This window comes from Colletotrichum destructivum, chromosome 4, assembly GCF_034447905.1.
Source record: "Colletotrichum destructivum chromosome 4, complete sequence".
NCBI lineage: Eukaryota > Fungi > Ascomycota > Sordariomycetes > Glomerellales > Glomerellaceae > Colletotrichum > Colletotrichum destructivum.
In genome coordinates, this window is record NC_085899.1 from 2,360,637 (window position 1) to 2,386,009 (window position 25,373).

At 57.3% G+C, this 25,373-nt stretch overlaps 9 protein-coding genes across 9 annotated transcripts; 3 read left to right on the forward strand and 6 right to left on the reverse strand.

The window, feature by feature from the left end:
* Positions 1 to 634: 634 nt before the first annotated feature.
* Positions 635 to 995, reverse strand: CDEST_06606 (uncharacterized protein; the record flags this gene model as incomplete). The annotated part of the gene is made up of 1 exon (XM_062922765.1): positions 635 to 995. One exon carries the CDS (start codon positions 993 to 995, stop codon positions 639 to 641), a length of 357 nt encoding a protein of 118 aa, XP_062778816.1. The 3' UTR covers positions 635 to 638.
* Positions 996 to 3,537: 2,542 nt separating this feature from the next.
* Positions 3,538 to 4,286, reverse strand: CDEST_06607 (uncharacterized protein). The gene has a single exon (XM_062922766.1). The coding sequence runs from the start codon at positions 4,202 to 4,204 to the stop codon at positions 3,866 to 3,868; it is 339 nt and encodes a 112-aa protein (XP_062778817.1). The 5' UTR covers positions 4,205 to 4,286; the 3' UTR covers positions 3,538 to 3,865.
* A 2,557-nt stretch (positions 4,287 to 6,843) lies between these two features.
* Positions 6,844 to 10,732, forward strand: CDEST_06608 (Putative DNA-directed RNA polymerase, subunit 2, hybrid-binding domain, RNA polymerase, beta subunit). Its single transcript, XM_062922767.1, has 2 exons — positions 6,844 to 7,218; positions 7,279 to 10,732. Exons 1-2 carry the CDS (start codon positions 6,983 to 6,985, stop codon positions 10,496 to 10,498), a joined length of 3,456 nt encoding a protein of 1,151 aa, XP_062778818.1. The 5' UTR covers positions 6,844 to 6,982; the 3' UTR covers positions 10,499 to 10,732.
* Positions 10,733 to 10,740: 8 nt separating this feature from the next.
* On the forward strand, positions 10,741 to 12,411 carry CDEST_06609 (uncharacterized protein). Its single transcript, XM_062922768.1, has 2 exons — positions 10,741 to 11,471; positions 11,549 to 12,411. The coding sequence occupies exons 1-2, from the start codon at positions 11,096 to 11,098 to the stop codon at positions 12,157 to 12,159; spliced, it is 987 nt and encodes a 328-aa protein (XP_062778819.1). The 5' UTR covers positions 10,741 to 11,095; the 3' UTR covers positions 12,160 to 12,411.
* A 78-nt stretch (positions 12,412 to 12,489) lies between these two features.
* CDEST_06610 (Putative 2EXR domain-containing protein) lies at positions 12,490 to 13,700 on the reverse strand (the record flags this gene model as incomplete). Its single annotated transcript, XM_062922769.1, has 1 exon — positions 12,490 to 13,700. The coding sequence occupies exon 1, from the start codon at positions 13,501 to 13,503 to the stop codon at positions 12,490 to 12,492; it is 1,014 nt and encodes a 337-aa protein (XP_062778820.1). The 5' UTR covers positions 13,504 to 13,700.
* Positions 13,701 to 13,935: 235 nt separating this feature from the next.
* Positions 13,936 to 16,592, reverse strand: CDEST_06611 (Putative major facilitator superfamily, MFS transporter superfamily). Its single transcript, XM_062922770.1, has 7 exons — positions 16,186 to 16,592; positions 16,097 to 16,133; positions 15,692 to 16,039; positions 15,038 to 15,613; positions 14,789 to 14,980; positions 14,471 to 14,736; positions 13,936 to 14,410 (listed from the first exon to the last, which is right to left on the reverse strand). Exons 1-7 carry the CDS (start codon positions 16,501 to 16,503, stop codon positions 14,222 to 14,224), a joined length of 1,926 nt encoding a protein of 641 aa, XP_062778821.1. The 5' UTR covers positions 16,504 to 16,592; the 3' UTR covers positions 13,936 to 14,221.
* A 1,304-nt stretch (positions 16,593 to 17,896) lies between these two features.
* CDEST_06612 (uncharacterized protein) lies at positions 17,897 to 18,396 on the reverse strand. The gene has a single exon (XM_062922771.1). It carries the CDS (start codon positions 18,254 to 18,256, stop codon positions 18,008 to 18,010), a length of 249 nt encoding a protein of 82 aa, XP_062778822.1. The 5' UTR covers positions 18,257 to 18,396; the 3' UTR covers positions 17,897 to 18,007.
* Positions 18,397 to 20,080: 1,684 nt separating this feature from the next.
* CDEST_06613 (Putative alpha/beta hydrolase-1, epoxide hydrolase) lies at positions 20,081 to 21,620 on the forward strand. The gene is made up of 2 exons (XM_062922772.1): positions 20,081 to 20,665; positions 20,794 to 21,620. Exons 1-2 carry the CDS (start codon positions 20,400 to 20,402, stop codon positions 21,590 to 21,592), a joined length of 1,065 nt encoding a protein of 354 aa, XP_062778823.1. The 5' UTR covers positions 20,081 to 20,399; the 3' UTR covers positions 21,593 to 21,620.
* Positions 21,621 to 21,732: 112 nt separating this feature from the next.
* On the reverse strand, positions 21,733 to 25,198 carry CDEST_06614 (Putative prion-inhibition and propagation, HeLo domain, HeLo domain superfamily). Its single transcript, XM_062922773.1, has 3 exons — positions 23,757 to 25,198; positions 23,373 to 23,697; positions 21,733 to 23,324 (listed from the first exon to the last, which is right to left on the reverse strand). The coding sequence occupies exons 1-3, from the start codon at positions 24,838 to 24,840 to the stop codon at positions 21,845 to 21,847; spliced, it is 2,889 nt and encodes a 962-aa protein (XP_062778824.1). The 5' UTR covers positions 24,841 to 25,198; the 3' UTR covers positions 21,733 to 21,844.
* Positions 25,199 to 25,373: the final 175 nt, after the last annotated feature.

The window sequence follows — 25,373 nt, forward strand, 5'->3', positions numbered from 1 at the left end:
CCCCGTCTTCTCCAAATGCGGGCGGCAACTGGTGAAGCGCTGTAGAGACAAGGAGAGGGGAGGAGAGAGAGAGAAAGAGGGAGGGAGGAGAGAGAAATCAGGGCAGCGGCTGGAGCTGGAGAGCGTAGCGTGAGACTTGAATGTCTCTCTTTGCAACTCAGTCCCGCTCTCTCTATCTCTCTCTCTCTCTCTCTCTCTCTCTCTCTCTCTCTCTCTCCCCCTCCTGTCTCATGGGTCTCTGTGCTTGAACCACGCAGGCCGAAACCGTCGTCGTCGTTGCTTCTCCAGCTTCTGCCGCGAGAACCCCTACCTCTTGTTTCCTTTTTTTTTTATGTCTGACAACCCAGGTGTGTGGTGTAGGCTGGCGTCGGTAGCCGTTGGGCGCGCATTGAAGCTTGGCGGCGAAGTTGTCGACCTTGCTGAGCTGTCTGCACTGGGCAGCGTAGAAGAAAAGGGTCCGACGTTGTTTTCTCTCTTTCTCTCTCTCTCTCTCCCCGCGCGCGTGTGTGTTTCTCGTCGCCATGGCGCAGTTCGCAAAGCTCTGCAACCAGCTGATGCGGGTGCAGTGCAGCAGCAGCACAAAGGACACAAAAGAACTCCAAAACGTACCTGGTTTTTCGTCTCGTCTTCTTCCCCAGTCAAATACAGAGCATACACTCAGAAGATGGTCTCACACGTCGCGCCCTGGAGAGCCAGGAGCGACAGGCTAGAGAGAGGGATTGGAATACACGGACACACAAGATGGTGTACAGGAAGAGAACTGGGCAAGGACTGACCAAACGTGGGGAGAAACGAAAGAGCAGGTTCGGAGCATAAGAAGGTAATGTAGCGATTTTTTGGTGTGGGAGACGAGCACACGGTCGGGAGGGGCGCGGCAGGCCAGACAGCGGCCCAAGATACCCCTGCGCCGACGAGGGGGGGGCCACATATCGTTCATAGTAGTAGGTAGGGTAGCCCGTAGAGGGGGAGGGAACCACATACGGGAACTGCAGCATCTCACTCGCTGACCTCTGTGGCTTTGCAAGTTGGGTTGCTTGGTACCTAAAGGGACATTCCGGGTGTACACTACTTACTCACTTGCCCACTCCCCCCCCCCCCCCTCTTCTCTCTCTCTCTGTCTCTACCTGTCAACTCTGGAGAGACGGGGAAAGAGACAGAGGGGACAGAGGCAGAGACTGCCAGAGCTAACAAGGGCAAAGTACCATGGGTCGTACCGCGTTGCCACATCTGACCCTGTCCTAGTCAGGGTTGCGTCTAGCCCTGCGCGCGCCGTGCCTGGCCAGGTCGGGAGGAGGGTTGCGGGTACTGCGTAAAGGATGTACTCTACTAACTCTATGTGTGTGAGTATTCGTAGTCTAGGAGCAGGTACAAAGTCTGAACTGCGTCAAGCGTGCACTGTAACCGCGGCGCCAGTGGGTGAGAGAGAGCTGGGCGTGGATGGTCGTGAGTGGTGGGCGGTGGTGGGTGGGTGCCCCTGCCACAGAGAAAGTCAGTGAGAGAGAGAGAGAGAGAGAGAGAGAGAGCGTGTGTGTGTGTGTGTGTGTGTGTGTGTGTGTGTGTGTGTGTGTGTGTATGTATGTATGTATGTGTGTGCGCGCGCGCGCGTGTCTGACACAGGCTCACAGCAGCCTTTTGAGCTTCTGCATCTACCCTTTCCCAGTCCCAAAAAGGCAAACGAGCCATTGGGAGGGGACGAGGGCCGTCGCTCCTGGGAACCCTGTCCGACCCTCCCGCCAGCGGCAGCTCATGGACGAGCCCGCCGATATGGTTGCACTTGATGGTCCCTCGGATACTTCTCAGGTACTACATAAAATACTCGAGCCTGCCAGTGTCAAGTTTTTGTATGTCGCTATCTTTGCGAGTTGTTGCTGCAAGTCGTCGCGGTGGGACTGTGAAAAAGGAAGGGTGAAACCCCGGCAGACATTGTCGTGGAGAATGGCTCACGCGCTCCCGCAAACGCAACGTCTTGTCCGTCCATAGAACTAATCCCTGGGGCTTGTTCTTCTTGTCTGACTCCAGACCTCCTCTTCTCGTGACGTGGAAGGAGCGAGCATTCCAGACAGGTCAACTCTCACTCCTCATCCACTTCGCTCTGTCTGTCTGCCTGCCTCTCTTCCTCTTCCCCCCTCTCCCCCTCCCATGATGAGGGGCTGGGGCACTAGAAACCGCCGAGTCTAACAGGTCGGATATCGGAGGTCGTCCGGACTAGTCCCAGTTGATTGCCTTGTTCCGCTTTCCTGTCAGGGGCTCTCTCCTTTGGGTGCAATGCACTGTGGCTAGCCCCAATGGCCCGTCCATTGCCTGTCGAGCTTGTGCGAGCGTTGACGGCCACCCCCCAGTTGACCTAAATGGCTTTTGTCAGTCAGTGCATCATAAACTCTATCTCGGTCTGACAGGAGGCCCGAGACCCCCCCTTTCCCCTTTGTCCTTTGTGCAAACTTCGTTGGTTTCCAGTTTCCACGTAGCTGGGTTGTCACCGCTCTCTCTTAGATTCGTGCCTGAACTTTAGCCGAATTAGCAATCTGCCAACGTAGCCCCGTCGACCGTACGGGAATCACCCTGTAGGCGTTTCTGTTGTCGCGCTGGCTGCAACGAAGGCTTCCAACCAAGGACTTGCATGTCTCGTCGAGCGGTGTAGCGGCAGTCTGTGTGTGCTGTGTTGGCTTGTCAGCTTTCTATGCATGTAGCTGGTTCAAGTCGACATTTCTGCAGTCTGTGTGCCGCGCACTGCCTGCGTCGCATGGCTCTTCGGGACTTGGACAGCCCTGTCCGACACCTTCCCCGGATCAAGCAAGAACACGTCGCAGAGAGCCGGGAGTTCATGTCTTCACTTATGCCGTTGCGTTGGTGTGGTGCTCCGCCCGACAACATATTTCTCTTTATCAATAATCACTGCCAAGTAGGTAACTTGAAGAAGTCAAGGGCTGGAGAAGATATGTCTGTGCCACGGCCGTCGAGGATCTGCGTTAAACGAGTGGGCAGACCAGGGCCGCTCACCAACCAGCAACAGGTGTACATGGGGGCGGGACATCGTGTTTCGTTTGGCACTTTAGACCCTGTCCTCAGGCTGGCTGTTCACCCCGTTGCAAGGTGATTCTTCCTCGTGGCTGACTTGAGGCGGCCTCATCGTCACAACCACCTGATTGCGTTCTGCGATCCTAGTTGAGCGCTTCTCTTTTTCCTAGGCCTGAGATGTCTGTGGACAGTTTTCGTCTTGCTGTGAGAGGCAAGTAGCAAGCATGTAGAGGCAGCGGTTGGCCGTCGGGCTCACTAGTCTACCCGCAGCGGTGTTGGTTGTCCTTGAGCAAGAATACCCGCCCGTCCTTCTCAAAGTGAGCGATGGGTTGCAACCCGTCATCGGTGAACTCCTGAACGGGGCTTCAAAAAAAAATTACTCAACCGTTGCAATCAGGTTGTTCCTTGCCTATGCTGTTCTGCAACTTCAGAGCGTCCCATTTACCCACCTTATTTTTCTTCTTTTTTTCTTTTCTTCGCACTGGTGGGGAGGAGGCAGGGTCCCTCCCGTCCTGGGGTTTTGATCGGGTCGGGTGGGTAGCGCGCGAAACAACCGCCGCTCGTGAAGACAGCGCCTCTTCGACTAGCTCTCGGGACTCTGAGCCGTACAAGGAACAATGCTTTGCAGGTTGCAGCATCACAGTGTGCCAATGCATGTCAATTTCTCCCATAACAATGGCAAGTATATATATGTGTGTATGTGTCTTAGGGCTCCGGGTCGCATTTAGCCGTTAGAGCCTCCATGCAGTCGCTGCAGTGCGCGAGAGTTGAGGAGGGGTACATTTGGCATGACTTGACGGCCCCGAGGGACCCAACTTCCCAGCTTCGTAGCCTCATTCTCAGCACAACTCTAAAATGGAAGGGCTAATCGAAGACGTACATACGTGGTCTGCCCCGCGGTTTGGGCGCAGAAGCACACAGTGAGTACTTTGTAGTCAGGTAGGCTTGTCGGTGCTGCATCTCGTACCATTGCTGGTGGGCTGGTGAGGGTCTCGAGGTGACTTGCATCTTCCCACTTCCCACAAGCTAGGTGGTCTACGACGATCCATGTTTGGGGGCAGAAGCTCCAGGGCTTCGTCATAGTGTCGACGAGGGCTTTCCTGGGCAAAGTATGTATGGGCCGGTCGGAGGAGGAAAAGAAAAAAGTAACGAAAATAGCAGAGAAACTGATTTGTTGGGCGGCAAGCATGGGCTTCCGTAGGCTCGAAGTGGCTCGTTTCTACACCGACTTTTAAAGGCCCGCATTGAGTGGACTATATGCGAGTCTGCGACATCGTGGGCGTGGGCGGCGGCATTGGCGTATAGAGTGACAAGATTCCAAGACCCGGACCGCAGCGACTTCCCAGGCCAAGCTTGGAGGAAAGCTTTTGGCAGGTATCGGCTTAGTGCCTTGTCGGTGGGTAGACTCTAGGGCGGTAGAAGTCGTTTACGACTTTGGCTGTCGTCCCATGTCACTTGCAGGATGCTTGTTGACGGCATCCTAGTAGGCTGACGACGGGCTAGAATGATGAATGGCCTTCCATCGCCATTTTTTTTTTTGCACTAGCCCGAGGAATGTCGGCTCGACGATCAGTTAGTTAGTTCGGATATTCCCTCGCCACCCCTTTTTTTTTGGTTGCCATTCTGGTAGAGTACCGGCCCCATGTCATTGATGAAAGGCTCCGTCAGGCAAAGGCGGCAAAGCCCTTGGCTCTGGATTCTCCATGTCGTGATACCCCGGCAAAGAGGGGTCTATCCGATAATAGAGTGGTTGGACCCTCGATCCGCCGCAGAGTTCGGGGCCGCAGGTCGTGACTCGCGGGGTCGGTCTCTTGCATCATAGTCAACAGGCCGCGCCATATGTTGAAGTCCAAATGCCTTTGTGTGTCCAGGTCAACGGCGCCGTTGGCATAGCTTGGGTTACGCCACGCTGAACGGTGTCAGGGGCTTCTTGGTGCCGCATGAGAGCCAGACGAGGGTGTGGTCTCTCTCCAACTTGACTCTGCCTCTGCGCCTCTAGTCGGGATTGGTGTCGATTGTCGAGCATCGCGGGGCAGCTTCACCACTAACACTAGTCTATCGGGATCCGATATCTGGAGTCAAGGAGGGGCAATCGCAGTCGATGGGACGCGACTCAACTTGCCACTGCATCGTCTCTGCCAACGCAACGTGCAGACGTCGCCACTGCATCTTCTGCTGCGGGTCGTGTTGAGGGAGACCCTGCGGGGAGCAATCTGATCCCATGCAGGTGTGACGACAGACTTGGACCACGGGATGGGAGCAGCGTAAGCATGTTGTCGGCCGCGCTTGGAGGCAACTGTGGCCATGTATAGATAACTGCAGTGTCTCTTCCCACCTTGTTTTCCTTCTGCCGACGGACTCGGCGAAGACTTCTACTTGGCTGATGTGAATGCATTCAAAGCCAAGCAGCAGCCGTGAGGAAGGTGACGGAGCAGCGTGTAAGTCGCAGCTATGTCAACAGAGAAGATGGTGGTCAGGAGAGGGGTGTTCGGTCCTGCGCGAAGAGGGGTAAAAAGGGTAAGAGGTAGAGAGAAAACATGCTGGATGGCGGGGCTTGCAGCAGACGACCACCTAAGCAGGTAGATAGGTGTGGTAGGTACCCAGGCAGACACGCAGGCACACTCACATTCCCCCCTTCCCTTGCCTACTTGCCTAATTGCGCAGGCGTGGTTGCCATCCAGGGGAGAGTTCCTCTGCACCTGCCTCGGTAGACAAGGTAGAAGGGCAAGGCGGTAACCCCCCACTCGCTCCTTGAATAGTCGACTAGGTACTCGATTGAGCAAAGCGTTCCAAGTCCCTGGTCTTTGAGGTATTTTGCACGTCAATGCATCTTCAACTACGGAGTATTTCAAATCAAACAGCTTGGGTGATGTATGCATATGATGGGTTGGTGAGTGTGTGTGTGGCAGGGGGATGCCGCAGGCCACTCGCATTCCATTCGCTTCCTGTGACTGACCTCAGCTCTGCGGATACTCATTCATGTGCGTGTAAGTTGGCTTGTTCCTGGCAGTGTGCTGCACAACACGACGTGGGCCCAAGACCCAGGCCTACGGGCAGCGGTCATGCCACCTCTAAGGGTGTAAAGCCGGGCAGATAGATGCTTCAAAGCCCGCACAGATGAAGTGATCAAAATTGATCGTCCGACCACTACAATGTAAACAATGCTTTTCTGGCTCCTCATGTCACCCCGAACTAACTTGCCAACATCTTACGGGCATAAGAAGACGTTGCTACTTAATTACTTGCCTTCGTCTAGGTCCGTGCCAGAGTCACAAATTCTGTAATTCAGGTGTGCCTAAGTACCAGGAACTACCTAGGTACCGATACACTAGCACTATTAGTAGGGAGGTTGGCGGGTTTTGCTCAGCATGTTGGGATGAACTGCCTAGTAACCTTAGGCAAGCAAAGCTATCAGACGCAGCTCCTGTCCTCTCCGGCACCCCCTCGCACACCTTAACTTAGGCGCGGCTCACCTCGGTCAGCCTCAGGTGTAGTTTTCTCCCACTCTCGTGGCCGTCCCAAGAATATCTTATCGTGCTTATCAGCACGTGCTCCGCTTATGTCGTCGGCACTGACAGACGTGGAATCTCGTCGGCGTCTTGATTTCGCCGTAAAGATGCGGAAATGGGGAGAGAAAAACAGACGATTATGTGCCCCTGAACGGGCGCTGGATGTTTGGCCGGCGGTCGAATATTACCTAGAACGTACAATTAGCTGGCTGACTTTATCCTCTTTTCCGTGCTGACTAAGACCCGCCAAACACTCTCAGCTGAAGGCTGTCGCGCATGGGTGGGGCAGCTGGCAGCAACCGGCATCGCGGGGCCAAACTTTTCTGCTGTCCGCCACCTCCGTCAAACTCGCGATGTGACTCGACCGACTGCATCACAAAAATCTGCGGCAGACCCTCTTTCTGCGCTGCCGACATATTTCGACACATGATGAGAGTGGGAGGATTACGGTGACGAACATGCAGGACGACGGCTTTGAGGCTCTTCTGGAGCCTTTCTACAACGGAAAGAAGCTCACCGACCCTATCTCAACAAAGGAAGACAAATTCCAACTGTTGCCCGCCTTTCTCAAGGTCAAGGGTCTTGTCAAGCAACATATCGATTCGTACAACTTCTTTGTCGAAAATGAGATCAAGGAGATTGTCCGCGCCAACCGCATCATCCGGAGTGATGTCAACAGCTCCTTCTGGCTCGAGTAGGCTGCACTCATATCATCCCCTGCCTCATGATGTATATTGTTCTAACCGTCTCCTAGGTTCACTGATATCAGAGTCGAACGACCCAGTCGGGTCGACTTCAACGATATTAGAGCTCAAAATGAGGTCAGCCCAATGGAGTGTCGCCTGCGCGACATGACCTACGCCGCGCCCATCATGGTTGACATCGCCTACATCCGCGACAAGTCCAAGATTGTGCGCAAGAATGTCCCGCTTGGCCGCCTGCCCGTCATGTTGAAGAGCTCCATCTGCAGACTCGGCGGTGCCAACAACGCAGAGATGTCGCGTATGAATGAGTGTCCCTTGGACCCTGGCGGGTACTTCATCATCAACGGCACGGAAAAGGTCATTCTCATCCAGGAGCAGCTCAGCAAGAACCGTGTCATTGTCGAAGCCGACGAGAAGAACAGCGTCATCACGGCATCCGTCACCAGTTCCACCCACGAGCGCAAGTCCAAGACGTATGTGACGCTGAAGAAGGACCGGATTCTTTTGACGGCCAATATCTTGGTCGAAGGCATCCCCATCGTCATCATCCTGAAGGCCCTGGGCGGTCTGACAGATTACGAAATCATGCAACTCGTTGCTGGCGACAACGGGAAATACCAGGACGAGTTTCTCGTCCAGTTCGAGGAAGCAACCAAGGTCGGCGTCTACACTCAGCAGCAGGCATTGGAATACATCGGCGCGAGAGTCAAGATGGGCAAGAGCAGAGTCCCTTTTGCTGCACAGGTCCGACGCAACCACGTCGAGGAGGCCTTGGACGCCTTGGCAAACCTCATCATCGCTCACGTCCCTATTGAGGGTCTGGACTTCTACCCTAAGGCAGTCTACGTTGCATTCATGACTAGACGCGTTCTCATGGCGCAACAAGACCCTAGCCTTGTCGACGACCGTGATTTCGTCGGAAACAAGCGTCTCGAGTTGGCCGGTCAGCTTCTCTCCCTGCTTTTTGAGGATTTGTTCAAACAATTCTGCGGCAACGTCAAGAGCAGCATCGACAAGGTCCTCAAGAAGGATAACCGAGCCGTCCCTCTCGATGCCGTCAATATGATCAGTAACCACGCCAACATGATCGGACAGGGCATTAACCGAGCCATCCAGACGGGCAACTGGACCGTCAAGCGTTTCAATATGAACCGAGCCGGCGTCACGCACGTCCTCAGTCGCCTCAGCTATATCAGCGCCCTCGGTATGATGACGCGAATCAGTTCCCAGTTCGAAAAAACGCGCAAAGTCAGTGGTCCTCGTGCGCTTCAACCATCGCAATGGGGTATGCTGTGTACTTCAGATACGCCCGAAGGTGAAGCCTGCGGTTTGGTCAAGAACTTAGCGCTCATGACACATATCACAACCAACGTCGAGGAGGCACCTGTCAAGAGATGGGTCTTCACCCTGGACGCTGGCGTCGAACCCATCCGAAACTTCTCGGGCGGCGAGATGCACCGCGAGACCTCATACGTCATTCATATCAACGGAACACCTTTTGCACTGACCCGATACCCGAAGCGATTCGCCGGCAAGTTTAGAACGATGCGAAGACGCGGCTGGATCTCCCCATTCGTCAGCATCCACATCAACAACCATTTCAACGCCGTCCACATCGCAACTGATGAGGGGCGCATTTGCCGACCTTACATTATTGTGAAAAATGGTAAACCCAAGCTCAAAGCTGAGCACCTGCGGCTTCTGCAGCTTGGCAAGGCCACTTTTGACGACTTTTTGACTCATGGGATCGTTGAGTACCTCGATGTCAACGAAGAGAACGACACGCTTGTGGCTCTCTACGAGAAGGACGTCACCCCCCTCACTACCCACATGGAGATCGAGCCCTTCACCGTTCTTGGTGCAGTGGCCGGTCTCATTCCTTTCCCTCATCACAACCAATCGCCTCGAAACACCTACCAGTGTGCCATGGGTAAGCAAGCCATCGGCGCAATCGCATACAACCAGTTCAACCGCATTGATACCTTGCTGTACACGCTTGTTTACCCGCAGAGGCCAATGGTCATTTCCAAGACGATCCAGCTCGTCAACTACGACAAACTGCCGGCCGGACAGAACGCGACGGTCATTGTCATGTCGTACTCCGGATACGATATTGAGGACGCGCTAGTGCTGAACAAGGCATCCTGCGATCGCGGTTTCGGACGTTGCCAGGTATTCCGGAAATACACGGCCGAGTTGCAAAAGTACCCGAATGGTCGGCGAGAGCGGATCGGAGACCCCGTTAACGACGAAAACGGAAGAACAACCAAGCATGAAGCGCTGGACGACGACGGTCTGGCCATTGTGGGCTACAAGGTCAACTCGGGCGAGGTCATGATCAAGAAGGAGACGCCGCTGGATACGGGATCCACGGGCATCGGCATGGACCGCGGACCCAGCGAGTTCCGCGACTCTTCAATCTCGTACAGGATCGCGGACCCCGCATACATCGACAAGGTCATGGTATCCCACACGGAGAGGGAAACGATGGTGGTCAAGGTTCAAACACGGCAGACAAGAAGACCCGAGCTCGGCGACAAGTTTTCATCCCGTCACGGTCAGAAGGGTGTCGTCGGCATCATCGTCGACCAGGAAGATCTGCCGTTCTCGGACACGGGTCTGGTCCCCGATATCATCATGAACCCTCATGGTTTCCCTTCTCGAATGACTGTTGGCAAGCTGCTCGAGTGCTTGACCGGAAAGGCCTCGGTTTTGGATGGACGAAAGGACTACGGTTTCGGCGACGCCTTCCGCTCTCATCCTTTGGAGCAGATGAGCGCTGCGCTGGTCGACCACGGCTTTTCGTGGGAGGGCAAGGACTACTTCACTTCAGGCATCACCGGAGAGCCGTTGGAGGCCTACATTTTCAACGGGCCCATCTACTACCAGCGGCTGAAGCATATGGTCCAAGACAAGATGCACTCTCGTTCCCGGGGTCCCAGGGCCATCCTCACACGCCAACCGACGGAAGGTCGATCCCGCGACGGTGGTCTCCGTCTGGGTGAGATGGAGCGTGATTGTTTGATCGCGTACGGAGCGTCCCAGCTGCTGTTGGAGCGTCTCATGATCAGCTCCGACGGAACGCAAATCGACATATGTCAGCAGTGCGGCTTGTTCGGTTACAAGGGCTACTGCCACACGTGCAAGAGCACCAGGGAGGTGACACAGATGACGATGCCGTACGCCGCCAAGCTTCTCGTGCAAGAACTCATCAGCATGAACGTCGGCGTCAGGCTGCAGCTTGAGGACGAGTTCCCTCATCCGAGATGACGAGATGGCGCGACGGCATGTATAAGTAGTACCTCGGAGTGTATCACGAGAAAGCACAGGGTTGTTGGAGTTTAGTGTGAGGGTGGTATGGCTTCTAAAGAGAGAGAGAGAGAGAGAGAGAGAGAGAGAGAGAGAGAGAGAGAGAGAGAGGAAAAAGCATAGATAGCATACGAGCAACGTCGATATCATTTTTGCGGGGGTTTTCCGCACGCAAATTGGACATGATTCTGAGACCGCCTTCTCGAATGTTCAGTAGATGTCGACCATTTCCTCTGATCCAGACATGGGAAGTGGGGCCTCCTCGTTCCGGGCGCGCGGAACATTCTCCGCACACACCCCGGCGAAAAGGTGCTCGAAGCTGGAGCTTCTCTCCACCCCTCTTGGCCCCCCCTCCCTGCGAATTTTGATCCGTCACCCGTCGCCGGGTCCTAACATCATTTCTTTCTGGCCTGTCACCCAGGTACCTATCTAGCTAGCTTTCACCCTCAGCAACGAACACACATAGCAACACAACCAACATCGGCATCCATATCCGCAACATACCAATGCATCGCCCTCGGGTCGGTTTATGATAACCTCGCTGCTGTCCAGGACCTCATGGCCGCTGTGCGCCTCACCGCGTCTCCCGGCGCCCGCGCCGCCGCCGCCGCCGCGACGTCCCCGCTGGCCTCTCGGCTGTGGCCCAACGCAACCGCCAACGCCGCCACCGCCCCGACCACAATCCCCGCAGCGACAGTCGCCGCAGCGGCGGCGGTAGCAGCAGCGACCGCTACCACGACCACAGCAGCTTCGGCATTACCGTTGTCGTCGTCGTCGTCGTCGCCGCCCCAGTGGGTGCTTACGCGCGGCAGACCGAAGCGCCACGAGCCGCCGAACCGCTACTTCAACCCCTCCAACGCGACCCTTTCCAGCAGCACGGGTGAGAACCCCGGAAAGAAGCCCGGCGACGAGAACAAGGCCAACCTAGGCAAGAGTGCGTGCTCTCCCCACCCCCTTTCTTTCTCGGCATCCGCGATTCCCCAACTGACACGAGGACCACCCCCCCGACAGCTCTGCGCATCCTCCAAGACCACCTCCCGACGGTCCTGCAGTCGCCGCTCCCGCAGGAGATCCTCGCCCCCAACATCTCGCTGCATCTCTTCCCCACGACGCACCCGCACCTGCCGACGGTCTCGGGCCGCGTCGCCTACACGGCCGCCCTCTGGACGTCTCCGATCGCCTGGAACCGGCTGCCGCTCGTCGGCAACGTGCGCCTGTCCATCATCTCGGAGCGCGTGACGAAGCAGCCCCTGCACTTCGCGCCGCTGCACCCCGGCGCCGTCCCCGAGCAGCTGGTCGTGCGGTGGTGCGCGTCCGGCAAGAAGAACGGGGGAGCGGGGCACGCGTCTGGGTCTGGGTCTGGGTCTGCGCTGTCACCGTCGACGGAGAGCGGCCTCCGGACGGCCGAGGGCGGAGATAATGCGTTTACCGGGCTGTTCGTGTTCCAGTTCGACGCGGAGGGCCGGATCCTGAGCCACACCATCGAGACTGTACAGGAGGGGGGCGATTGGGAGAAGGGCGTCGGCGCCAAGGTCGTCGGGCTGACGGATTGGCTGTTGGGCGGGATGCGGAGGCAAGGAGAGAGCCCGAGCCCGGCATTCAACAGTCTGGGGAAGAGGTGACGGAGCCTCATGTCACCCCAAGAAGAGCGAGTTGACGAATGAAAAGGAAATTCGGGCTGGGGAAAACTCGGGAAAGAGGGCGCAACGGGAAACGGCGTTTGGGTGTCGGGCATACCAATTTCTTCCTTCTTTTTTCAAATCTCATCATCATTATCGGTCAGGCGGGCGGGCGGCATAGCAAACCCTCTCCTCTATTCCGTGTAAAATCAGTGTACCATAGCCTACTAATACAACAACAAAAAAGAAACCCCCTCACACTGATTACGACTCCAAAACGCCTTGCGAGATGCTGCACCAGGCCTCCCAAAACCCCGCTCCGCCCAGCCAAGTTCACGCCGTGATCCTCCTTGTCCCCCTCTTCCCCTCGTCCTCCTCGGTAGCGTGGGACGCCATGACGTCGGCCAGATCCGCCTCCCGCACCAGAAAGATCTGCGTGTCCGCAAGACTGGAGCTCGTCACGGTCGTACCGAGGACCCAGCCGTTCCAGATCTTGTGCATGATGTTGTCGTCGGCGCCCAGCACGAGACAGCCCTTCATGCCCTCCTCGTCGCGCGGGGTGACGGCGACGGCGAGCCGGCGGGCAGCGGAGAAGCGGTCGACGATGTGCCACAGACACCCAAAGACCTGGTCGGACCCTTGCTCCGAGTAGTGCAGCGCCTCGAAGGAGCAGGCGACGTGGCGGACGCGGGCGGCGTCGCAACGACGCAGGAAGTAGACCACAGGGCTGTTGAAGCCGTACTGGTCGTAGGCCTCGAGCTCGCCAGCGAGGTAGAGCGCATCCAGGCGGAAGTTGAACCAGGCGCGGGGCGGGCGGGCGATGGGGGTGTCGGAGAGGAGGGCCGAGATCTTCCAGCCGAAGGAGAGCTCGTAGTGCTCGAGGCCCAGGGCGCGGGACTCGCGGCAGACGAGGAGTATAGCGGGGCACGTCGGGTTGAATACGGTGGTGGTGGTGGTGGTGGTGGTGGCAGGCCCTTCGGGAGTGCACGACGATGACGAAGACGACGACCCGAGCGGCGCGGGGACAGAGCGGCGGGCAAAGGCCTCGCGCTGAGCGGGCAGGCGGTCGTCGCGCTCGAAGCAGCAGGCCGTCACGACGCGGGGCACGACGAGGTAGGACCAAACTTTGAGGCGAATCTCCGGGGGCAGGTCCGGGAAGCGGTGGAAGCGCGACAGGGTGGGCGGGACGAGGGCGGCGGCGCGGGCGGCGTCGAGGCCGTCGTCGAAGAGAGAGAACTCGACCCAGAACCGAGCGTCCGAGATGCGCGCGCGCAGGTGGGCTTCTTCGTCGGGAAGGGGCGGCGGAGGTGTGGGCCTCGCCGTGTCGGTGGCGGCTTCGGCGTCCATGGCGATGGAGTTGACGGCAGGCAACTGGGTCGAGACACAGGCCCTTGCTCCCACGGAGGTTAGGTGTAAAATAAAACAACGCACTAGGGCGTATGTCTCATATTTATTGTTGTGCAATTACAAAGCAACGCGCGTCTGCGAGGGACTGTGTGTTTGAGGGAAAGAGAGAGGCGACCCGAGGTGAGTGAGTGAAGATGAATGAGATGACGTTGGAAGAGGGTCCGGCCGCCGGAGCTTGTGACGGCAGCCACCAACAAGACACAGCCCACTTTCCTATTCGGGACATGGAACTTGGCCACCTCTCGCTTCGATGATGCGCGGCGAATGAGCGCGACACTTGTGCATCCAGAATGACGATCCAGGTCATTTTCAAACAGAGACTCGGTTGTTCTTTCTTATTCTCGGTGTATTAGCCCGAGGCCTGTGTTGAGCGTGCGGATGAGCAACAGCACGGAAGGGGAGGCTTTGTTTTCAGGCCTCGAAGAGAGTCAACGACATATTGTTGTTGTGTCGGGTCTATTGATGTTCTACATCATTTTATGGACTGCCGGTCAAACAATTGCCTGGTCCAAGTATCGACAGCAGTATCAATCTTCATGACTCTCAAGGTCCGTGATCCATTCATCTGCCGTCTAGGACTGTCCAGCTCCCATAACCTACGGGGAAAAACGCAAGGATATGTTGACACTACACCACGAAGCAAGTATTCGAAAACGGTCTAAGAATCACTCATTGTCGCTTCTCCTCCCGAAGGGTGCTTCCGAGTCGTTATGTTCATGATGGCATCACGCTTCCGGAACCAGCTGAGGAGGTATACGCCCTCGTAAATGATGTTTTCTCCCCCGCCCTCACCATCGTCGGTCTTGCTGATGGATATGTTACCAAGTAACGAGGTAGCGACAGTGCACTGTGGACATCACATTAGCTCCGTCGATCTACCGAGTCTCGGCTATGGTGGAAAACGCACGACAACCATGAAGGGGCAGATGGCAACAAAGGCCCAGACGACGCCCATTTTCGCCTCGTGAGTGACCTGCTGCTGTGTCGCCGCGGGCAGGTTCTTGAGCGTCGTGAAGTCCCGGAGGGGCGAGTCATTGCCGATGCCCGATACGTTGTTAAAGACGGTCGTCATGACAGTCAAGCCGAACGTTCCGCCAAAGGGGTAGGCGACGGACATGAGAGAGACCACGGCCGCGATGCTCTTGGGGAAGAAGCCGATTCCGTGAAGAGTGCCTGCATGACTTCAGCTATGTGCTCATACAGAGAACGACGTGGGCAGTCCTACCGGGCATGACGCGAAGGCCGGTCCCGACACCAGTGAGCGCCATCATCCCGTAAACGGTCGGGTTGTGCTCGGTGTAGATAGCCCATGCCAGCAAGGCGATGCCGACCATCTCGATGATGGACCCAATAAAGATGGGTGGGAACGTCTTGCGCGGCCACGAGTTGCACATGAAGGTGGACATGTACACACCGGCTGGGAGGGTCCTTGTCAGTTTCCTATCCTAAAAGAACACCATAAATTCGCACTCACCACCAAGCCCTGGGGTGAAGTACAGCAGCTGCACACCAGCCCGATCTGCCGACCAAAGCTTCACCATGGTGAAGTATATGTTGCAGAAGTACAGAACCGAGTACATGGCCATTCCCGTGGCGAACGAGGTGTAAAAGAGGAGCCCGATGTCTCTGTTTCGGGCCAGCTCCCAGGGGATCATGGCTTTTTGCCACGGGAACCGGCGAGCCAGGGCCTTAGCGGGGGTCATGTGGTACTCCCAGAGGACGAAAAGGGCACTGATCAGGACTCCAAGAATGAGCGTCACTAGTACGGCCGGGCTCTTCCAGGAGTATGTTGCGCCGGCCCACGTCAAGCCAAGGATCAGCAGACCGAGGCCGAATAGGAACAGTACTTGCCCGCCAACATCGATCGTCTGGAGACGCTTTCTTAACGTCGTCCGTCGGCCGGTGTCTGTCGTCTCGTCGAGCTGGGGGATCGGCTGCGGGCCCAGGAGTTCGGACCGGAGGACGAAGTATATGACGAGCATGCTGGCGAACGCGATAGGCAGGTTGATGCCAAAGCACCACCTCCAGGATGAGCCGCTGGTGATGTAGCCTATTCTGAGTCAGTTTCTGCGTCATGAACTAAGTGTTGTTGTTGTTCTTCTTCTTCTTCTACTTGTGTCTGACTCACCTCCTAGAACCGGGCCGAGTCCCCATCCCAAGACACCGCCCAGTAACGAGAAGACGGACCAGTTTTTGGCATTCTCGCGTAGCGAAACCTTATCGGCGACGATGATACGAACTAGAACGTTCAGCCCGGCGCAAGCCAGGCCTTGGAATGCGCGACCTAGAAGTAGAACGGGGAAGGCGGCTACGGGCGCGCCGGTGCAGAGAGCGCTGCCCACGAGCAGCAACACCAGGCAAGCCTGCATCGAGGTATGACGCCCGAAGATGTCCGCCATCTGGCCCCAGAAGGGGATGAAGGCCGCGGACGTGAGGTTGAAGGCCGCGATGATCCAGTTGAGCTGGCCGGTCTCGTCTACGAGTCTGTTAGATGGGCTACAGGGCGACACCGCCGGGCATCATGGAAGCTTACGGAAGTCGGACGCAATCCAGGGCAGCGCGCTTGCGATCTATTCAGCATGGTCAGCTGCAGCGCTTCGTAAGAGATATGGACGGTCTTACAATGGTGACATCCAGAGCCTGGACAACAAAGGGGAGAAGCAAGCCGGCAAAGACCTTGCACCTGTATTGCAGCTGCGCTCGCCGGGTCGACTTGCATTTTGGACAAGGCCCGGATGTCGAGTCAAAGTGATGGCCGCAGGTTTTCGCGCTCTTCGTCACGGCCGATGTCGCTTGGCAGTTCTTGTCTTGGTAGGCTGCTTCTTCTTCTACTGTTACGCCGGTCGCCGACACTTTTGCCTCGGCCGCTGTTGGTCGGAGTGTTTTTGCTGGACCCTTAATCGACCGGTAGATCTTCTTACCCAAGTATATGAGAACCATGTTTGTAGAGTATATAGATCTGATTTAGTTCAGAGTCTACGAGTATTTGATGAGAAATTCAAAACTCTAATGGATTTAGATGCGATGGGCTTGACGGGTTGTTAGCTAGGACTAGGGCTCATGTTGAGTGCACGGAGGCCAGCAGCTCATATATACCCGCGAACAATCCTTTGAACGGGAGCTTCTCGCAAGACCAGGACCCAGATTCAACCATACCGATCGACAAAGAAGGAAAGGAGTAAGAAAGTTATTTGGTAAGTGGGACGAGGAACGGAGGCACTGGCCGGCGTGTCCCGAGCACGCACGCAACATGGAGACGAGCAAGGGCCAACCGCAAGCCCCGGGCTACAGGCACAGCTTGTAGGAGATCTCATGCTCGTCAACGATTGGAGATGTCGCGAGGGGTGTGGTGGAAACGCGCATCTACATAGTTGTTCCTTTCTTTGTTTTGCCCGTCGCTACCGGACAATAGCGTACACTGGTCTTTCCTTGGGTGAACTGTTGCGGGAGGACGTCGCCAAGATCGGGCGAAAGGCAGCCCTACTGCCAGCTCTGGCCAATGGTATCAACCGTAGGACGCCTAAAGAGACCCATAAAGAGGTGACCCATCAAAGTACGTACCTCGGAAAGCTTAAGCGAGTGCGGTGGAGAGGTGGGGACCACCAATCCAGTTCCCTGGGTTTTTCTTGCTTACACCCCCATTTACCTCTCCATTTTGTCGCCTTAACCAATGCCAACAACGTACTTACCTACTTACGGAGCTAGAAAAGGAAAGTCAGCAGTTGAAATTCGCATTCGGGACGGGAGAGGGGAGGTGTTCATGGGCTGCCAATTACGTCGATGCACCAACTGCAGGCTGTCTCGTCAGCCAACCGCAGCCCTTTTGCATTATCGCATTCCGACTTTCCGAGAGGCGAAACCCGCGAGCCTCGAATGGGATTCCCAAACCGGAAACGCCATAAACAAGAGACGCGACTGCTATACTGCGCCTCTCGACAGCAGATTCCCGGAACTCGGCACGGCAAAACAGGTGCTTGCTCGTTAGGATTCGGACAGCGGATGAGACCGCCCCACTCGGGTTCGCGGTGTTCGTCCCAGCCTTTAAGGTCGGTTGGCGTGGTTGACGGGAATGTTAAATGTGCCAATGGGACACCACATGTCATCCGAACACGCGGCATCTCGAATCGACTGCCCGAAAGAGATGTCAATTGACCTGCACGCCTGACTCCGTCCCCGCTAGGCGGTCGGAATCACCCTGGGTGAAGCCCGTCCGGATATCGCAACCGGGAGCAAGCCACGGACACAACGACGACCACTCTTAAGGGTCACTAGCACCGGCGTGAACAAATTTCGGTTTGCGTTTTCCGCTACACATTATGATTGTTCCAGACCCTCCGCTCAGTCGACCACTGAGCCCATGCACCCCCCTTTCCTTTCAAGAGGGTGCTCGTGTCGTCCATCAACGCTTCCTCTCCATCTTGGACGACCTGCCCTTGAATCGTGACTAGTAACACTTCCCAAAAAATTTGACGCTGCATTCGTGAGTGAAGCCGCCCGGCTGATCGCAGATACCCTGTATGTTGTTGGGGTCGGTCGACTTGTAGGTGTTCCTGTTGCACCTGCAGTCGAGGCGGCACTTTTCGATGTCATACACAATTTCGCCGCAGCGGCACCTTATGCAACCGCCGGGGCAGATCTCGGCGGTGACGGCGGTCGTCAACGTCAGGAGGGCGAAGACGGTAGCGAACTTCATCTCGGCTTGTTTGGTGAGAGAGGGAGTGTTTCGTGTTTTCTGTCGTTGGTCTTTAGGTAGGGACTGGTCTGGTGGTGCCTCTGGTCGAGGGTAGGGCGAAGACGAGGGGAAAGAAAGGAGTGTGGTTGCCCGTGAGAAAGTTTGTATTTGGCGATGATCTCTCTACAAGTCACGACTGAACTCTGTGGGCGACGCCTGGTATTTAGGCACATCGTCCATCGCTCAACGCAAGACCCTCAAATTTCACCTTGTGCATAGTAATGGCGTACGTGTTCCCTTTGGCAAGAGAAACAAAAGGTTACCTCGTGCATGATAATAGCAGACGCATATTGGCAACGGGGACGAAACCTTACGTTTCCAACATTTTTCCTGACAACTCGATGGACGATGGGTGGTGTTTCCGCGACGAATCAAGCGACCGCGCATAGATGTAACGGGGAACACCGCGTAAACAGCAAGATAGGACGAATGCAGAGGCGTAGGAACTATAAGAATCATCCGGTGATCGTCGGCGGTCTCCACTCTGGCTGCGCTGGATACACTTGACGAGAAGCAGAGTTCGACCTCGATCACACACTGATACGCCCGAGGCGCTCGGGGGGTGGGGAGTTGGAACCCGAACGGAGAGATCCTGCCTCAAGAAGGACCGGACCGACCGCCCTGGCCCAATTATCTCTGTCCGTCAAAGTGAACGCAGGCGAGCCAGTTGGATCGACAAGAGCTGGTGAGCCTACCAGGTGTCATTTTGACTTTTCTTTCTTTCTTTATTTTATTGCGTATACATTGTCATGCTGGTCTGTATGCAATCTGGTCTCTTGTCTCCTCCGTTTCACTGAGGTTGGCCTTACTGTCGAAGTCGGAACGGCCGTGACGCTCTCGAAACAGGCCATTTCTCAGTCACCCCTCTGGAGCCAAGGCCGTCAAATTCTGGGGTGACCGAGTTTTGTGGATTACAATCCGTCGATTGTCGGCGGGCCTCCTTTGCGGTTGTCGCGCCCGCGGACTGCGCGGGCCTGGGACCGGAGTCACTCTTGTTCGTGGAGAAGCATCTTGTTTCCCCAGCTGGCCCCATAGTCTTAAGTTGTTTGGGGGGGGGGGAGGGGCCAAGACTACTTTAAAAAAATAAAATAAAACCCTTCAACGAAAAGGACATTAAAAATTCAAGCCTGATAGTGGTCAAGTAAAATGTCTGACAGTCTGGTTGACCCGTCTAATGATCGTCCTTGTGTGTCTCCTCGCGCTATGTCGAGAAGCGTCGTTAGGATAGGTAGGTGTTGGCGGCAAAGCTAAAACATCGTGGTGTCTACTGGTTCAACGCAGTAAGACACTGGATCTTCATCCGTGCCAACCTCAGCAATGAAGAGTCGTGTTTCGACACGGCATTTGGCTGTGGACGACGTGGTGATGATGGCCAACAGGACGCCCTTTGCCAGAGTCAGGTTCTTCAGCCGGTCTGCGGCAACCATGATCTTCGTTTAGGTGCCTCAAAAGGCTTCGAAACCGTGACCAGTAGGGCTCACTCAGGTAGGCTGTTTGTTTGACTGCCAAAGTACCTACCGAGCCACATGTGGCTTTGATAGGTGTTCATATATTGGGAAAGAAACAGGGACCGGTTTCCAGGCAGGCGTACCCTTGAGAAGTTGAGCGAGTGCCTTCCGGCACGTCACAGTGCGCCGAGAAACCAAGCGAGTCGCAATTTCGGAGTTCCAGGCCGTTACGTACAGTGGGGTCCCCGAAGCGGGATTACACACTTCCAGAAACACCACCCACCCATTTGCTCATGGCCGGCAGCGAGTCAGATATCCAGAGCCTTTTTGTTCTATTTTCACCGTACCGAGGCACACGCTCCATGTTGTTTTCCTTCTTCACCCCACAACGAGAACCACCATGATGATGAAAAAGGGGGCTCGCCTTTCGAAATGGGCTGAAAATCCTCCACAATACCCACAATGATGGCTCCGCTGCTGACTGAGTCTCGCTCGACCCGACTGCGCCGAGACACTAATACATAGTTGGCGATGGATTCTGGTGATGATTTACTCGCCGTCGTCCCTCCCTCTCTTTCTGTCTCTCTCTCTCTCCTCTCTGTCCTCTCTCTCCCAAGCATCGCCAACCCGCGCGCAAACCATCTTTTTTCGAAAAAATGGCTGAGATGGAAGCCCGCACCGTCAGCGGCGCTCGATTCGAGTACCAGACCGCCACGCTGAACGGGGTCAATTACAACTACATCCTCGCTGAGCCGCCCTCGGGCAAAGTCGTCGGCACCATCTTCCTCATCCATGGATGGCCTGACATGTCGCTGGGATGGCGGAACCAGATCCCCTTCCTCCTCTCCAAGGGCCTCCGCGTCGTCGCCCCGGACATGATGGGCTACGGAGGCACCGATGCGCCTGAAGATGTCAGCTTCTAGTGAGTTTGCTGCCCACCCGCCCGAACCGATCTACCTACCTACAGGGATGGATCGCCTCCTCTCCTCCCGAGGAGAGAACCAAACAAATAAACATCTGAGATCAAATGAGCTGACCGCCCGACCCCAGCACCTTTAAGCGCGCCTCGGACGACATTGCCGCGCTCGCCAGCCACCTCGGCCTGTCGCGTATTATCCTCGGCGGCCACGATTGGGGCGGTGCCGTTGTCTACCGCGCCGCCCTCTGGCACCCGGAGCTGGTCTCGGCCTTTTTTGTCATCAGCACGCCGTTCGCGGCCCCGCGCCTCACCTACGTCGACCAGGCCACGGCGCTACCCACGCTGCACTACCAGCTGCAGTTCCGCACCGACGCCGTCCAGGACTACATCGGCCTCGGCGACGCCCAGAACGCCACCCGCGTGCGCCAGATCCTCAACACCATCTACGGCGTCACCCTCCCCGGCGGCGGCTCCGCCTTCAACTCGAGCGGCGACGGTTTCACCTTTGAGCTGCTCGACGCTGTCACCGAGGACACCCCGCTGCTGACCGAGGAGGAGCTGAACCTGTACGTCGACAGCTACACGAGCGACCCCTTCAACCGCACCCTGAACTGGTACCGCACCGGCGAGATGAACTGGCAGGACGAGCTTGCCCTCGTGCCCGCCGGCGCCGCCTACACCGCCAAGTACGCCCAGCCCGCGCTGTACATCGGCGGCACCCTGGACACGGCGCTGCCCCCGATCCTGTCGACCGGCATGGAGACCTACTTCGACAGCCTGGCCCGCGGCGAGGTCAACGGCTCGCACTGGGTCATGTGGGAGCAGCCCGAGGCCGTCAACGGCTACGTCGGTAACTGGCTAGCCGGTTCGGTCCTGGGCAACCTGACGTTGGGCCTGAACGCCACCGCCGGCTGCGCCACTTTGCGATGAGCCGATGAAAGGACGCGTGTAATGTGGTGATGGGGGGGGGGGGGGGGGGGGGGGTTGATGACAAAAAAAATGTAGTATATCTGTATTTATACTAATAACTCACGTCGCAAACGATAAAAAGAGTACAGGGATTTCCCTAAAACGTGAGGTCCCCTGCGTAGTTGATTACCCCGACGACTTGGTTCATCATCAAACCGCAACCCGCATACATGTATACACACATTCAAACAATCACACATCAGGGCCAGTACGTCAACACATGATCAAGACCCCGGCAGCCACGCCCTCCCTCCCCGCAAGCATCAACGCGCACTTGAAGCAGCAGCCCCCCTCCCCCCTCTTCCACACCACGGCATTCGTGCCCTTCTCGGAGCACCACGCCCTGGCGAACGTCTCGGCCGCGGGGCCCCCCGTGGCGTTGACGACCGTCACGGCCGTGGCGCCGCCGTCGAGCTCCGCGCGCGGGAGGTCCTCGACGCCGAGAGCGCGGAAGGTATACGCCGCTGCCGTGCCGGGTTTGATCCGGTGCGGCCCGCCGCGGCACGGCAGCGCCGCGACGAAGACGCTGTTGGCGTGCAGCGTCATCGTCGCCATCAGTCCGCTGCGCGCGAGGCGGAAGTCGAGGCGCGCCTGGTAGATGGGCGGGGCGGCGTCCCCCCTCGCGTCGCCGCCATCAGCCGGCCGAGGCGCCACCGCCGCCCGGACGAGGCGGAGGGTCTGCAGCGTGACGGTCTCGCTCGACGGCGACGGCGGCGGCGTGGGGAGCGCCCACTCGGCGGTGTTGCCCTGATGGCTCTGAGATGTAGTCGGGAACACGGTGGCCGCTGCGTCCCCCGTGTCTCCCGTGTCCTCGGCCACCCACGACGGCGGACGGCCCTTGAGTTCGGCCAAAAGCCCCAGAGTCGATTCGGGAAGCGAGGGCGAGGGACAAGGCCCGACCCAGCCGCCGAGGCACTTGATCTTTCTCCCTGCCGCCGCCGCCGCCGCCGCCGCCGCCGCCTCGTCGTCGTTCTCCACCAGAGACAAGGGCGCCAGCACCTTGCCAAGGACGGAGCGAACTCTCCAGTACGATGCCTGCGGGTAGACGATGCCGTAGTTGCCGTGGCGCGACTTGACGATCGCGCTGGGCAGGCGCGTGCGCAGCGTCGGCGACATGCCGTACAGCGTGCCAATCATGGCCATCGGGAACATGGCGCCGGGCAACACGAGGCCCCCCATCCAGTCCCACGCGCGGATGTCGATGATGATGTTGCTCGCCTCGGGCGTGAGCCACTTGGCGGCCGTCTCGCGGATCTCGGAGAGGTACGGCCACTGCATCTCCTCGGCGAACCTGAGGATGCCGTTGGTCTGCTGCGCCTTGGTTGCCTCACACGCCTCGAAACTGTCCTTCGAGGCGAGGTGCATGCCCCTGCTCCAGAGCTCGGCCGCGACCAGGTCGTAGACAATGCGCACCGTGACGCCGCCGTACCAGCGACGCTTGTCCTTGGCCATGCGCAGCGTCACCTCCCGCGCCATGAGCATCTGCAGAAGGAAGTCGAGGAATCCGAAGTTGGCGTTGTGCGTGAGCTGTTCAATGTTGGCGAGTAGGCCAATACTGGCAGTTTCCTCGAGGCTCGGCACGCGCGAGACGCTCATGACGGCCAGAAAGTCCGATATTTGGTGCCTGGTCTTAATCGTTTCGTTCTTATTGAGCCACGTGTAGCTGTAAACGTGGGTCAGCACGAGGGTTATCCTGACCTCCAGGCAGGGTGTGATGGGTGAGGTGGCGAGGGATGCTTACTCGCTGGGACCACATATCTCTCTGACCGAATTGTATCCTTTTTGTTCGGTCCAGTCACTGCCCAGACCATCATCTACAACCGCTTTCCATCGCTTGAGAATGAAATCCGACTTGAGAGGGATGGTGTCGGAGGTGCGCTGCCAGGAGGGCTCTGGTGGCCTCTCTGTCGAATCCTCGACTTTTCGCCAGAAGTTAAGCTCCCGTGAGAAACCAGTCAACGAGGCCGAGCCGGGAGACCAGCCGGCATAGCCAGGATCCGCCTCGACGTCAATCTCGAAGACGCTGTCGGCGACGGGGATAATGGACGCTGGAAGGAATCTCAACGCTGATGCTCGCGGTTAGCATGCTTACTACCGTTGTTTAGTGGAGTATGGAAATCTATACTAAATGCCGGGTGGAACTCGGGTTGTGTGACTGCCAGCTCCGGAACCTCTCCAATCCCCGAAAGCCAGGCATAGCACATGAGGCTTTTGGACGTCTTGTAGACTTTGTGTACCACAAGCGCTCCCATGTTGTCGTAAGGCACGAACGCGGGACCCGCAGGCGGGGCCGGAGTCACAGCGGGTGACACCGGCGTCGGCTCCGGCGTCGATGGGATCACGAGCGGCGGTTCTGGCGTTAGCGTCCTCTGGTCCGGCACCGGAACCAAAAGCGGCGGCGCAACTTGCACTGTCCTGGCCACCGGCTTCCTGGCCACGGCGTGGCCATGCCTGGTGGAGAGCATCTCGATTCTCAGGCTCGCCGTCTCGGCGACGATGTCGGCAGCGTCGTCAGAGGCATCGACCAAGCTCTGCAGCTGACCTATGTCGGTGGCGCGCATGATCTCGGCGCGCATGCGGACGCGGGTACGGTCTCGCACGGCGGGGAGCAGCGACGTTAGCGAGTCGTTGATGGCGCGCAGCTCGCCGATGAGGGCGCGGAACTTCTTCTCGTCGGCGATGGCCCACTTCGCCTTGGTCAGGGGCGTGGCCCGCCTTTGAGACGCCGCGGCGCGATCTTGAAAACGCTCGTACGTCTTGCGGAAGGTCGAGGTCAGTGGCTCTCGGGCCGGCCGCGTTGCGATGTCTCCCGATCCCATCGATCCTGCCGCTACTGAGCTGTCCTGGTCGCCCTGCGGCACGAGGCCGTACCGCTTCTGCAGGTCCTCGACGTCCTCGAAGGCGCGCAGGAAGCACGTCAACAGGCCGGCGACGGCATCTCGCAGGGCCCTCCGCTGCAGTCCCTCGTCGACGGCGGCCAGGTCGTCCTCGGTCGGCTCCTTCTTGCCGGCGAACAGGTCGATGTTGGCGAGGCCGACCGAGTCCCCCCATATCATGAGGCGCACGCGCTCGACCTCGATCTTGGTCTGGAGAAGCTCGCGGCCGATGCCGTAGCGCGCGGCCGACGACAGGGCGTCCAGCATCTCGATGCAGGTGCTATACAACCCGACGAGGCCCAGCACGCCGACTGCCGTCGCGGCGATCTCCATGGCTGCTCGCTGCTAGATGCTGTGATGGATAATAATGTCTGGCTATGGTGGTGTTTCTTGTCTAGTTCTCTGGCGGTCGATCGTCGGAAGTGTGACCGCGGACCGACGGCCGCAACCTCATCTTTGAATGGGCAAACGGGACATGGCTAACAACAGCTACCTAGGTATGCATGCACCTAAGGTATCTAGGTAGAAGAAGCCGGCGAGATGCTGCCTGTCGTGGCGAAGCGCCAGCCACCCAATGCAAGACGCGGGCACAGCAGGTCAGCCGCAGCGTGCCACCTATGCGAGCATGTTAGGTAGGCTGATTCGGCAGTTAGATAGAAGGAGGAGGAGAGGCCAGTCCAGCAGGTGTGGTATGCTTACGCATTGAATATAGAATGTTCAATGTAGTTGAATAGCTTGTATCTCCAGGGTAGAAAACGCACTGTTTACTTACTTGCATAGGTACCTAGACAAACAAGTTAATAGGTAAGGTAGGTAGGTGTCTAAGTGCCTAGGTAGGCAGGGAAATAGGTACTTTAGGTACTTTA

Coding starts and splice junctions, on each gene's coding strand:
- CDEST_06607 (XM_062922766.1), bottom strand. CDS start 4,204: ATGCTTGCCGCCCAACAAATCAGTTTCTCTGCTATTTTCGTTACTTTT.
- CDEST_06608 (XM_062922767.1), top strand. CDS start 6,983: ATGCAGGACGACGGCTTTGAGGCTCTTCTGGAGCCTTTCTACAACGGA. Junction 7,219..7,278: donor AACAGCTCCTTCTGGCTCGA/GTAGGCTGCACT, acceptor ACCGTCTCCTAG/GTTCACTGATATCAGAGTCG.
- CDEST_06609 (XM_062922768.1), top strand. CDS start 11,096: ATGGCCGCTGTGCGCCTCACCGCGTCTCCCGGCGCCCGCGCCGCCGCC. Junction 11,472..11,548: donor CAAGGCCAACCTAGGCAAGA/GTGCGTGCTCTC, acceptor CCCCCCCGACAG/CTCTGCGCATCCTCCAAGAC.
- CDEST_06611 (XM_062922770.1), bottom strand. CDS start 16,503: ATGGTTCTCATATACTTGGGTAAGAAGATCTACCGGTCGATTAAGGGT. Junction 15,614..15,691: donor ACTCGGCCCGGTTCTAGGAG/GTGAGTCAGACA, acceptor GACTCAGAATAG/GCTACATCACCAGCGGCTCA. Junction 14,737..14,788: donor CGGCCTTCGCGTCATGCCCG/GTAGGACTGCCC, acceptor GAAGTCATGCAG/GCACTCTTCACGGAATCGGC.
- CDEST_06612 (XM_062922771.1), bottom strand. CDS start 18,256: ATGAAGTTCGCTACCGTCTTCGCCCTCCTGACGTTGACGACCGCCGTC.
- CDEST_06613 (XM_062922772.1), top strand. CDS start 20,400: ATGGCTGAGATGGAAGCCCGCACCGTCAGCGGCGCTCGATTCGAGTAC. Junction 20,666..20,793: donor CCTGAAGATGTCAGCTTCTA/GTGAGTTTGCTG, acceptor GCCCGACCCCAG/CACCTTTAAGCGCGCCTCGG.
- CDEST_06614 (XM_062922773.1), bottom strand. CDS start 24,840: ATGGAGATCGCCGCGACGGCAGTCGGCGTGCTGGGCCTCGTCGGGTTG. Junction 23,698..23,756: donor CGAGTTCCACCCGGCATTTA/GTATAGATTTCC, acceptor CGCGAGCATCAG/CGTTGAGATTCCTTCCAGCG. Junction 23,325..23,372: donor GAGATATGTGGTCCCAGCGA/GTAAGCATCCCT, acceptor CCTGGAGGTCAG/GATAACCCTCGTGCTGACCC.